Source organism: Scleropages formosus, chromosome 20 (assembly GCF_900964775.1).
Source record: "Scleropages formosus chromosome 20, fSclFor1.1, whole genome shotgun sequence".
NCBI lineage: Eukaryota > Metazoa > Chordata > Actinopteri > Osteoglossiformes > Osteoglossidae > Scleropages > Scleropages formosus.
In genome coordinates, this window is record NC_041825.1 from 21,022,047 (window position 1) to 21,034,795 (window position 12,749).

The following is a 12,749-nucleotide window of genomic DNA, read 5'->3' on the forward strand; positions in this document are numbered from 1 at the left end:
CTGACAGTTGCAGTGCAGATGTTTGAGGATGAATGTTAGTCCCTTATGCTGACTCCACTTTGTAGTGAGCGCTAGGAGCAGACATGGTTAAAACATACCATTTACCACCCAGAGCCACATAATTTGACCACACTTCCCAGCATCCCTGTTGAATAGGATCCTTGCTAAGCTTGACTTTACTCCACTCTGGGGCTAATTTTGTGAACCGACTGTCTAGTCAGAAAGTCATAGAGACGCGGCACTAGAATTATCTTTCTGTTCTACAGAAATGATGATGATGGTTACTGCTGGCCTCATTGTTGAGCTCATTGTTAGCATTATTACATTTACAACTGCAGAAGACGTTTGTATATTTGTGTATCTGTTTATTGTCTTGAGCCATAAAAAAATAACTAAAATTGGCCTAGTTTTGCCCTGTGTGAACTGTACTGGCTGAAGCCGAAGCCAGTGACCTGTGACAATGGGAATGCACTCCTGGTCTCACTACTGACATTAAGCCCTGTCTGCCCCACTTTACCTTTTCATCATGTGACATTTACAGACAGACTTTCTTGAAGACAACCATTGTGGTGACAATTATGATGATGGTGATGATGATATTAAGTGTCAGCGACAATGATGATGGAAATATGAAACTGTTCAGTGTTCTGTACTTGATAAATGGTACAAAATAAGTATCTACACAAAACTATTTACACAAAATAAATAAGTAAATTCTCAGTGAGAATGTTCTTGTGTCCTTGTGTGCATAGGATAGCAGCTGTTAACCCGTATGCTTTCTGTGCACCTTTAAGGACTCCACTTCTCCTCTCACTGTGTACTTCTCATTCCATCCTGGTGATAACCACTCGTTGCTGTATTATCCCTTAGCGTGACCCTTCTATTGTTCATCTTTGCCATCTGTAGTGATCCAGCCATCCATCATCAACCATTTTGTCCTTTTTGTCACTCTCAAGTGCAGCTACATTTGCCATTGCCAGCATTATTGCCCATTCCCATGAGAGGCGAAATCGCAGGATGCAGATCACATGTGATCTCCCACTTCTGTTTTTGGACCCATCTCGTTCATTCACACATTTACCCATTTATTTAGCTGAGTGTTATCAGTGAAGCAGCCAAAGTGAAAAACTTTGCTGAAGGATACAGCAACTCAAGTATTCTTTCTTAACCGCTCTACTTCCTCCAGGGCTTCGCTGCCCAGAACGCCTTTGCTTTCCTGTTCTTCACATCTCTTCCTGTACACAAATAAAGGAACTCGCCACTGTGGCTGTTATCGTTTGACAGCTCCTCTCTACAGAAGCATCAGGCTTACTTTGGTTTGCTATCGAGGACCGGTAAACACAAGGCTTACGGAATGTGCGTCCTGGGTGGAAAACGAGACTTCAGAAGCGATGGCTTTCCATCAAAGCGAAACAGTCATATTCTCAGTGAAATCTTGGCCTTTCAGTAACGTAAACTGGAACAGATGCCCATCAAGTTGGACAGCTTTTTTCTACTAATAACATAATAACTTAATGTAGTTATTTGAAATGGCTCCATTGCTGCTATTGTTTGTGACATTTTACAGAGGGAAGAGGAAAGAAACAGTCAAGCAGTCAGTTGAGTTCGTTCTAATTTGAGCTCTTTCCAAAAGCAGGGAAAGACGGTTCTTCTCTGTAACCTTTTGCATTTTTGATCTTTTTAGTGTATTGCTTTTTCTGACCTGCTTCTGCACAGCACAGGGCTGGCCTCCGTGGAGCGCGGGCTGTGTGCTAACAGGGCCGGCGGTGCCTGGGAGGCAGGGAGGAAGTTGTCTGCGGTCTCTGCTGAGCGACAGAAAGGTGCAGGTTGCGCGCCTCCCTGTTCAGTGTCGCTCGGCTCCTGGGGCACGGCCACCTCTCCGTGATTTACGCCCGGGCACTTGCAGCACCCTCTCTGAACCACGCTGACCCGCTGAAGGAAAAGATTGAACCTCATTAACATTTTGAATGATTAATGGTCCGAATGATGGACTTGAAGGAGTTTGGCAGTTTAGGGTAATGCTCTACGGACCTTTATGGCTGGTCGGTTCTTGGTGTTACACCTCAGTTTTTGGATTTAAAATCACTATAATAATCATTTGAGTATCTTCCACTGGTAAGTAGTGTTCTTTATCTTAATTTTTTATGTTGCACCTAATCTTTTTGGCTTTTTTTTTTAAAAAAAAAAAAAAAAAAAAAAAGAAAAAAACCTCCACCATTTGTGTATATGAAAACTTAAAAATGGTCCCCAGGTATAAAGTCAAGTATTTTCATAAGCTTTATTTGTTTTATACATTATATATGCTCTTACAAAATTTACTGTTACTACATGTTGTTTATATTTGTATGTTTGTGTACAAACGGCTGTTAATTATGATGAATTGTTCAGCTTCTTCAGCCTTGCTACAGTGTCGTATTATATTTTACTCTATTTTGATATATTTTGAATAAAAAGTAGGGGCCCCGCACGATTCTCATAAAATCAAACCTTTGTTTTATAACTCTTGCAGGTTTCCTGGTCAAAGAGGTGTCTTGGGAAAGTGGGAAATCTGCCGACAGCAGTTCAGTTTTCACTTTGCAATTAACAAGTGAGTGAAACATTTTAAATTGTTTGCAGCATTTATGTTACACTGTATTCAGTCATTTAATTAAACGCACACCTGTGTTAACCTGTTTTTAGTATATTAGTACTAATTAAGCTTTGCAAAGAATGCGCCTTCGAATAATCTTTCATAAATTATCAATTTTTAGATGACAGCCAAAGTGAGATTTGAAGTAAAATATAGTCAACATGAAAAGGGTGTAGAAAAATGTAGGTTATGTGGAAGTGCGTTTGTTTACTTCCTAGTTATTAAAGATACTCAGCATTATTTTTGACTTGGACATAGAAGCAGTGGTCCATTGAGGACTTTATCATGTGCCCAGGTAATTTCTGCATTTGTGTGTTGCAGAAAATCTTGTGGGTATAATGTCACAAATTGTTGCCGTTGCATGTTAATGTGTTCTTGCTGCGTTGTAGTTTTGCTGACCTTAATTGCTGCTAAATATCATTGCAGCGCTTGCAGCAGGCTGTCAGGAGGGCTGCCGCTCTAGTAGTCGCCTTCATCCACCTTCTTTTTGTTGTCTCTACATAGGAAGTTGTTTTCAACAAACGTGCACTTGTGACACACTGACATATCGTTTTGGATCAAAGCATTATAATGAGCGATAAAAGGTTTGAGAAAAAAAAAATCAGTGCGGTATGTGGCAGAACAGGGGGCTCAGGGGGCGCAGTCTGAGAACAGGTGTCACAGCGGTCGGCGTGTGTGTGGTGCGCGCCATGGTCAGAAGCACAGGTTCCCAGACACTGATGAGACAGCCCCCTCCACAAAGTTGCACACAAACTGCTGCAGAAAAACATGCGTTTGATGGCAGAACAGAAAGGTGCTCATTCCTCCAGGAAGCTGGCAGTATGTCCCAGAGAGCCTTAGCGAAGCACACTGTCAGGCTGAGGGTCCGTGTTTCTCTTGCTCCTTGGGATCAAGGGGATCGCTGCACACCTGCGCTGCCTCCTTCTCTGGGGCGTACCTGACTCGGTGGGGGGCCCCGCGCACCAGGTGCGCTGCGTAGTTAAACCGCTGTCGGAGCAGGTGCGGAGCGATGGCACGGGGCCGAGCTCTGAAGCCTGAGCAACGGACCTGCAAGCGGGAGCTCTTCTGATTGTGCAACAGTGCTTTTAGAATGGCTTAGCTTTTTTATTTCGGTTTTCACTGTTCGATATCGTTTTGGTCCCCGCTGGTCCTTTCAGTTGCTGTGCTGTCACACCATTTGCTTTGATCTCTGGGGATTTAATTTTATTGATCTGGTCTGTTCTGATTTTGTGGCTGATTTACATTTACATTTATTTATTTAGCAGACACTTTTCTCCAAAGTGACTTCCAATGAACTCTATGTTGTGTCATCAACCCACACACTTTGTTCACCATGGTGACTTACATTGCTAGATACACTACTTACAATGGATCACTCATCCATACATCTGATGCACTGCAATGTGACTTTTTAGAAATGAGATCATTTGCTGCATGTATTTCTTTTTTTTGGGTGGTTACTTATATTTTCAGCTGTAACAAATTCTTTGCCACTTTGATCTCAGGGAGTTTTTCCTATTTGGTCTGCTCTGATTTTATGGCTGGTTGATCTAATGCTTTGCTCTGTGATTCAACAAGTTATTACTAAGGATGTAAGATCATTTTATAAACTTGGCAATATTTTCTGTGTAACATGCACAAATGTATACATTTTCATTGTTTGATTAGTTTTTTACAATACATTTCATACTTTATATATATTTTTATTTGCTGACTTCATTGGCTGAGTGATGGACTTTGTGCGGAAGTTCTTGATGGTTTAATGTAATAATTGTAAACAAAAAAGAAAATACAGGCCTCAGGCTTGCAATAATTTAGTGTTAATTTAGAAGCCAAACAATGAGATCAAGAAAGTCTAAGGACAGGATTTGTGATTTTATTTTCTATGTAATATTTAAAGAATTTAAAGATCCAAATACACATGTATTTCAGATGATACTTATTTTAAAATTTATAGACTGAAAGTAGAAGCTGGTTAATGTATTAATTTAGGGTGTATTAGTTAAGGCTCATACTGGGAGGAGAGTAATGACAATAATAATGAGGATGAATTAAACTCATCTCATACTCGTTGGCACACATCTCTAAAAGTGGTCTTTACGTGAACTAATGACTGAGTGGAACAGTTAAACACTGAAATTGTGGCCACTGAACTGTTTTTGCTGAGCTCTCTTCCGTCTCAAATAAGCTTTCCTGTATTTAAACTGTTGGCCACTGAACTAAAAATGATCACATGTGACTACATCAACTAACTACGACAGAGCAGCAACTAACTACTTACTGTAGAGATACTGTATAGCTTGTCAACATGCTTGTCATATATTTTCTAAAAATACACATCGCTGTGAGATGTTTCACAAAATTCTTTGCGCAGCAACTGTGCGTTAGATACGATCGTCACTAATATATCGGAACATCAGCGTATCTCATAGTGTCAGTTTTAGACCCTTTTTAATCTGCACAGAATGTTGAATCAGTTCGGCATCATTAGTAGTGTAATACATGTACACAGAAACTAGATGTCAAGTCAGCCTTTACGTTGCTCCGGCTCTGATCAGCAGACAAACTGCAGCGTTACAGAACCAAAGAGGCACACTGGGTGTTCACTAGGTGGTGTAGCAGTAAGAATCCCCACTTGTACACTGACGGGACCCTGCTTTTGTACCCCAGTCAAGTGTGAATAACCACAGTTCATATTCCAGTGTATATACAGTATAAAGAGCAGCTAAGCAGCATAATAATAGTAATATAACAGTAATACACCGAATCCCCTTTTTCTTTGTCGCTGACCGTTCCTATATCTCTCTCCATTCCCCCTTACTTATTTCCTTCTCCAAATGACCATTGATTTGTTTCGTTTCACTGTGAACCTCTTGTTGAGGTCCCTGTTGAACAACATTGCCCCCTACAGGGAGTCCTGGTAGGGCGCGCGCGCACACACACACACGGGAGCCACTTCTTAAGATGACAAGTTACAAACGTTCCCATTTATCTAGTTCTAGCCTTTCAGTTTTCAAAATATTTCTATGCTGTGTAGGGAATGTGACCTCTATTCACACACCCAGTCACTACTCGAAAGTAAAATGCACTGAAACAGAGCAGACATGGGGTACCAGGGTGATTCAACTTGCTTCCACAGTGTTTACAGCTATTTCGGGCAGTTGCTGGGTGCGGGCTGTCAATAACAAGACGACATGTCGTACACGTTTGTGCTGAATCTAATTAGCAGTCAACATTGAAGAGGAGTGGGTGGAGAAGTTTTTTTTATTCTCAGTAATTTTTAAAATTGTTTGGAGTCAACGCAATAAAAATCTACTTTTATTGATCATAGCTTCATCAGAGGTTAACGGAATTAACCCGACAAAATGAGACGTCTTTATTGTCCTTTTCATTTACTGTCACTTCATGGTAAAAGTGGCTCTTGATTTATAAATGAATCAACTTAAAAACAGAATTACAGTCCAAGTTGTGTTCATAACTTAAGGAGGCAGTATATTGTGTTTTGTGCTTCTAAGTATCAAACTTGGACGTCCTGCTTGTTACCATAGTCCTGCAAGGACTTGTCTTACTGTTTTCTTCCCTGGTTCTCCCCAGCTCCCCATCCACCACCCCTCAGTCCTGATATTCCCAAGATGCCTCGGTCTTTCCTGGTCAAGAGTAAGAAGGGGGGTTGTCATGGCCCCCGCTCCACAGAGGATGCTCCGCGTTGCCACTCTGTTGGACCAAAGCCAGAGGCACAACCGCTACCAGCCTCGTCCCCTGGGGATGCTGCGTCACAGTGCCGAGAGGCACCCTCCGCCCCGCCCCCGACCCCTCAGCTTCTACCCCAACTGTCGCTCCCCACCTCAGGCGTCAGCACGCCACTCCCTTGGTCTCCAGGTACGAACGGGTTCCCATCTGACCCCGTACCTCCTTAAACTTTTCCGCAAGTTCGGCTCATTATTAAGCTTTTATTTTCAGAAGTTCACACACAGCTCTTATGCGTTCACCCCCCGTCTCCCCTGGTCCCCACAGACCATTCGGACCATGACGCCATGTCCTCCCCGATGATGCTGCCCTCGCCATCGCTGCTGTGGTCGCCGCTGTGCTCAGGAGACCTTCGACAAGAGCCCGAACTGGAGAGGCTGCTGCACACCATCCTGAACCACAAGCAGGGGGAGCGAGAACACAGACAGGAACCCGAGGGTCTTGGCAGCCTCAAGTCTCCCATCTACAAGTGTCCTGCGTGTGGCAAGGTGGGCCCCCTTGTCTCTGTATGGCTCCTCCAGTAAAAGGCCATAAAGACACCAAGAGGCAGTCCTCCCTGCCCACACTCACCTGTCTTCTCTCTTTTGGCCTCTTCGGTCTCTTTGCTCACAGTATGTGTGTATGTTGCTCTCAACTTACCTTCGTGTGGTCTCTTTCCCTCCAGTCATTCCCCTCTGTCTCAAATCTGGAAACACACATGCTGTGGTCACACGGCAGCAAGCTGGCCATCCCTTTGGCCACCTACACCAAGGCCGCTGTGCAGCCCAGCAACTTCAGGACCCAGGATGGTCTGCATGGCAGAGTGAAGGTACCTTTAACACATTCATTTTGTACTGAAGTCAATTACTGTTACACAAATTTACTCACTTGTATAACTGGATCGTTTTTACTGGAGCAATTCAGGGCAAGTGCCTTGATCCTGCATGCTATAGCAGGATGTGGGGTTTGAACCCGGGTCATCTGAGTACTAGGCAGCAGTTCTAACCACCTGCTGCTCCACTACCTGCACTGTATTATTGAAACGTATCTTTTACTTCACTTCCCTCCAGTAGTGTTATTTTTTGCAGCACAGTTTTCTCTCACATGCACTGCTAGGTATCAGTCATTAAAGTTTTTTCATGACTACAGCAGATTCTCCCAGAACTGGATTTTCTCGTGTCTTTGTCACCGGACACTACTTTTCACTCAGAGCACATGTACTTGTCATGTGTTGGTTTCAGGAGCGGAGTTTCACCTGTAAGGTGTGTGGCAAGGTGTTCAAGCGCTCGTCCACGCTGTCCACCCACCTGCTGATTCACTCCAACACGAGACCCTACCCCTGCCAGTACTGCAACAAGAGGTTCCATCAGAAGTCTGACATGAAGAAACATACCTTCATTCACACCGGTGAGCGAGCGTGCAGGACACACTCATCCCGTATCAAATGTTCCCGTACAGTGAAAAATCACTACATCACTGGTGAAAATATACACCTTTCCCCTTTTATGTGGGTATTTTACATCTACAGCTGTTTTTATATGTATAAGATGTCTTGGGACAGATGTACACTGGAGTCTGGAACATCAAGTGCTTGTGCTTTACAGAGTGAAAGATGTAGGCAGTGACCTTGTGGAATTTACTTATGTGACAAAGGGTTGTGCATATATATTTTCTTTACTGAAGGTGAAGAATTTTATTGGAGCAATTTCTAATGAAAGCCCTTACTTGGGTACTATAGCTACTACTGTAACTACTACGGTCCTTTCTGGGTTTGAACCAGCGACCTATAGGTTAAAAGTTGGTGTGTCTAACTGCTACGCTACCTGCTGGCCGCCCAGGTGAGAAGCCCCACGTGTGTCAGGTGTGTGGAAAGGCCTTCAGCCAGAGCTCCAACCTCATCACCCACAGCCGCAAGCACGACGGCTATCGGCCCTTCAGCTGCCCCAGCTGCCACCGTGGTTTTCAGCGCAAGGTGGACCTGCGGCGCCACCAGGAGGTGCACTGTGGGTACAGCACCATGTACACCCCACTCTAAGGGAATACAGTACACCCCACTCTTGGGCGGAGGGAGCATCACCTCAATTTTACACATATGTAAACGGTACCATCACTCGCTGAGTGCGGCATTAAAAATACCGGGGTTATGCCTCTCATTTTCAGACACTGTGCATAGTTACCCTGCGCGATGCCTATTACACACACAGGGTACAGACAGAGTATTTGCATTTTGCAAAGTCTTGCTCCAAAAATGTTTTATAAATAAATATGTGAACAATCTTCAACCCAGTGGAACACCAAGCAGTATGTTTACACTTTGTGGTCAGTGCAGATCTTTCCATAGGAGCCCAGGAAAAAAAGAACTCACTGTATGGCCAGCGCTAGACCTTCCTAATGTAGCGACGCACACAAATTTTACTTCACAAAGAGCCCGGCGTTCAGAGAACTCATTGGCACGGGAGGACGCCACTGAAAGTGCCAGATGGCCTATTTATAGAACGCTTGTATTGGCATATTTGATGGCTCATCATGTCACGCAAGCCCTCTGACTTTATAAACTTTCCACCTTTGGCATACTGATATGACAGCGCCGCGTACATGCAGAACAAAACCGAAACCACAATGGTGGGCCTTGCCCTTCCGACACTGTTTCGGTGAGAATGGCTGTTCAGGAGGTTCACAAACGGTCAGTCATTCCCAGAATGTCTCGGTCATGCTGCACTCGCTCTACTTTTACTTTTTACTGTTCACAATTGTGTACCTTCCAGCATTCAGAAATATATATTTTTCATAAATGTTAACGCTAACTGGGTTGAAAGACTGGTTCACATTCATTGCTTTTAGTGACTGCTGTTTTACTGTTTTTCTTTTTGTGTGGCCATTGCCTGTAATTAAATTGTATAGACATTAAACTCTTAACACTGCTTTTCCATACTGAAACGTCAAAAAACTTGACATTGAAATCAATTGCCAACTGTCATGAACCTTCAACAAGTAAAATATGAATAATGAACAGATGCTGGAGGCCCTGGGACACTGGAAACAGTGCAGTGCACTCATCTCGGCATGCGATTTTTACTTTATGTAGCAGGCACTTCTCCAAAGCCACTTTCAATAAACACTATAGTGTTATCAGCCCGCACACCTTATTCGCCCCAGATGATTTACTCTGCTCTATACACTTCTTATAATGGGCCACTCATCCATACATCAGTGAAACGCTGTCACGCACAGACTGAGCGGGGATCGAACCCACGTCCTCGTGTGAGACAACAGCGCTGTGCTTTCTATACCACATGCCCCTAATTTCTGGAATACAGAACCACTCAGTTCTGTGTCCAACTAGATTTAACCACATAATCATAACAAGCAAGCCTAGCAAAGTATACATAGACTTAATATGGGTGGATCACTAATCTACAATTTTTACTTGATTCACGGCAACTTATAATACTAGGGTTTGTACACTAAGATATTCACAATTATTTACACAGCAGGGTAACTTTTACCGTATCAGTGCAGAGGGTCCTTTGAGTGCAAAGTAACAGCTCGAACCACCACCCCACCTAACATTCAAGCCACTCAATCAGGGTTTTTAGTAGCTAATTTAAATGCCCTCCTGCATAAAATGCTCTGGGTTGTGGGACAAAATGCACTGTGTACTCCAGAGACAGTGCAGGTCTCTACCTATTACACTCCTCACATTGCACAGAAATGACGACCAAAAAACACTTTTGGACTTTAAATTTAATTTTAATTTTTTAAATGTTTTGATTTTTTTCCAAAAAATCCTGAGGTATTCACAATATAATGGCATTTACTTTGAAATATACCAGGGAAAAAATAAAATCAATGAATGAACAAGCTGTACAGATTGAAAGAACTGTGAGGACAAACCAGATGTCTACATGGAGGTTTATAACGCAGATGCTTTATGAACATTTTCCTCTTTGTTAGTTTCAACATAATTCATGCAATTAATTGACTGGTTCTAGTGCAACCGTCCCATGGTACTAACAATAGCGCCACTCCCTGCCCACCCCGCTACACCGAGGATGCACAAAGACTGCAGGCGGAAAGCATCGGGTCCTCCTACACGCTACAGCGCAGTATAAATATGAGCCAAGCCAACCAGCTACCTTAAAAACAAGGAAGTGATTCCGATTCGGTCGGTAAGCGTTGCTGCTGTTGGCACTGTGCGGTGGTGCTGGGGCACAAACGACACAGGGGCCGACAAATTCAACGGGTGCAGCGTGTGCATTTCTGTGGAGGGATCCGCTCATTACTACAGCAAACAAATACGATCTGGAATATTGAGACAGGCGAATGGATGGATTAGGCGTCTCGTCAACTGCTTCCCTGCGCGTTTCTCAAAGAAGGGAACCGTAAATGTCACACTGCGCTGCTGCCTGTCCTCCTGGCACACTGGAAACACGAGGGATCGATGGATACGGGGAAAGCAGCAGGTCACAGAGCAGTGAACCAAAGACGGAAAATGAGAAGAAGGTCCGATCTGAGGTTGAAGACCGCTGCATCGGCGGAGGGTCAAGGATCTCCGAAACCCGTCACGAGAGCCACCCTAGCAAAGTGCAACCAGCTGAACGTATCTCGATGAGCAACGTTAGGAAGGTGGTTTCTATCAATTTTATATATGACGTGTGCTTGTGTCCATCCACATGCATTTACATTTTTTTGATGAAGACATTTGGTTTCCACCCAACAACAATGCCAACAACAACAACGGGGGGGGGGGAGAGAAGGGGGGAAAAAAAAAAAAAAAAAAAAAAAACTTTTATGTTACAGTGAGCTTTACTCTGCTTTAAAAACACAGAGCACCTACAGCCAAAAGTAAAACAGCTTATTGGATTACTGGAACGGCATCAGTGAGTTCAGCAATTTTGATCATGAAAACAAATAAATAAAATCAGTCCATGCTGCCCGGGGCAAGAGTTTTACAGCAAGTGAGGCGCAGAAAGAAAAGCTGGTGAACACAGCTTCGCTTTCCATGACTCCTGACTGCTGCCCCAGCGCTTTATCAATCATGACAGTTCCCAAAACAAGATGCTTTCTTCTCCGAAACAGCTCAGTACAGCAATGAGAAAAACTATGCACAAAGGAGGCTGATCTGAGAAAGAAAAGTCGCAAGAATCGCCAAAGTAATATGTGACAAACAACAAACAACGAGAACAAGGACAGTAACGGAAAAATGCAGCGAGACGAAAGCAGAGCCATGAAAGTGAATACTCTGTTTCGAGAGGAAAAAGACACACCTTTAAACCAGAGCGCCCTGGAGAACAGGAGACCTTAATCGTGCGGCCTCATTTCCAGAAGCGCAAGTCTAATTCTTAAATTTAAAATAAACTTAAATTTGGTGTAAACGTTGCCCTGAAAGTAAAACAGCTGACCAAAATGTGCAGCGTGTGTGTGGACAGGTGGACACTCCAAACACACCTTGCACTACGGAGCAGAGGGAAAGGTCCTCACCCGTAACACTGAGCACACAGGAAAAGGTGGGGCAAAAAATAAAAATACAAACATCAATCATCAAAATAAAAATGACAACAGTACGTACTCAAAACAAGGAACAATTACTATGCAACTTAACGACAATATATTGCAAATGGCAGATTAAAACAAAATTCTGAACCATCAAAAGGCAAAAGTGTGTCTTTTTCCATGTACACATTTCAACACTTTGCAAAAAAAGATATTATATATAATATAATATGTAAAAATTATAAATAAAGATAGAGTTTTGTGACCCCCCCAAACCAACCCTCCCACCCACTCATAATCTAAAATCAATGGCAGTTACATCCGTGAGAATAACATGCAATTGATATACTTACAGCATTGGACTAGCTACCTACCCCAAACTACCTGCCCAGTCTACACCCCCTGCCCCAACCCAGTACAATCCTTAAATATTTGTCAGCTCATTCAAAACAAGTTGCTCTTTCCCCCTTCACTCTCTGGACTAGTTAAAGGCAAGATACAAACCATAAAAAGGGGGAAAGGAGGAAAAACATTTAAACATTGTCACTAAGTCGTTTCACTGTGTATGAGCACATATAGAGGGGGCTCCCGTAAAGCAAGATGACCCATCCAATGACTGCATAGTGAAAATGATTTTTGGTTTACTTACAAATGGGACCATGAGGAACACCCAGCCGTCACACGGAGAGAAGGGACAGCGCAGAGCCTGGTGCGCACCAAGCCGCCGTACCGGCATCCGCCGCTCGCAGCGTAAAAACGCACATCCGAATAGGACGGCCTTCCTGCCTAAACCTTTGTTCACACTTCTGTCTGTCGCACAAACACAAGCGCTCTCAAACTTACATCACATTTATTGGTTTAGCAGGGGCTTTTCTACAAAGTGACTTCCAATGAACTCTAT

General features: G+C 43.4%; 1 protein-coding gene across 1 annotated transcript; it reads left to right on the forward strand.

Annotated features, from left to right (window-relative positions):
* The first annotated feature begins 1,354 nt into the window (after positions 1 to 1,354).
* On the forward strand, positions 1,355 to 12,749 carry LOC108940060 (zinc finger protein Gfi-1b-like). Its single transcript, XM_029246589.1, has 7 exons — positions 1,355 to 2,115; positions 2,510 to 2,587; positions 6,224 to 6,508; positions 6,644 to 6,864; positions 7,041 to 7,184; positions 7,597 to 7,762; positions 8,194 to 12,749. The coding sequence occupies exons 3-7, from the start codon at positions 6,262 to 6,264 to the stop codon at positions 8,388 to 8,390; spliced, it is 975 nt and encodes a 324-aa protein (XP_029102422.1). The 5' UTR covers positions 1,355 to 2,115; positions 2,510 to 2,587; positions 6,224 to 6,261; the 3' UTR covers positions 8,391 to 12,749.

Bases quoted from the DNA above. Each gene is read 5' to 3' on its own strand.
- LOC108940060 (XM_029246589.1), top strand. From the start codon at position 6,262: ATGCCTCGGTCTTTCCTGGTCAAGAGTAAGAAGGGGGGTTGTCATGGC. The intron at 7,185-7,596 runs GTACCTTTAACA...TGTTGGTTTCAG, and splicing joins GTCTGCATGGCAGAGTGAAG to GAGCGGAGTTTCACCTGTAA. The intron at 7,763-8,193 runs GTGAGCGAGCGT...CTGGCCGCCCAG, and splicing joins ACATACCTTCATTCACACCG to GTGAGAAGCCCCACGTGTGT.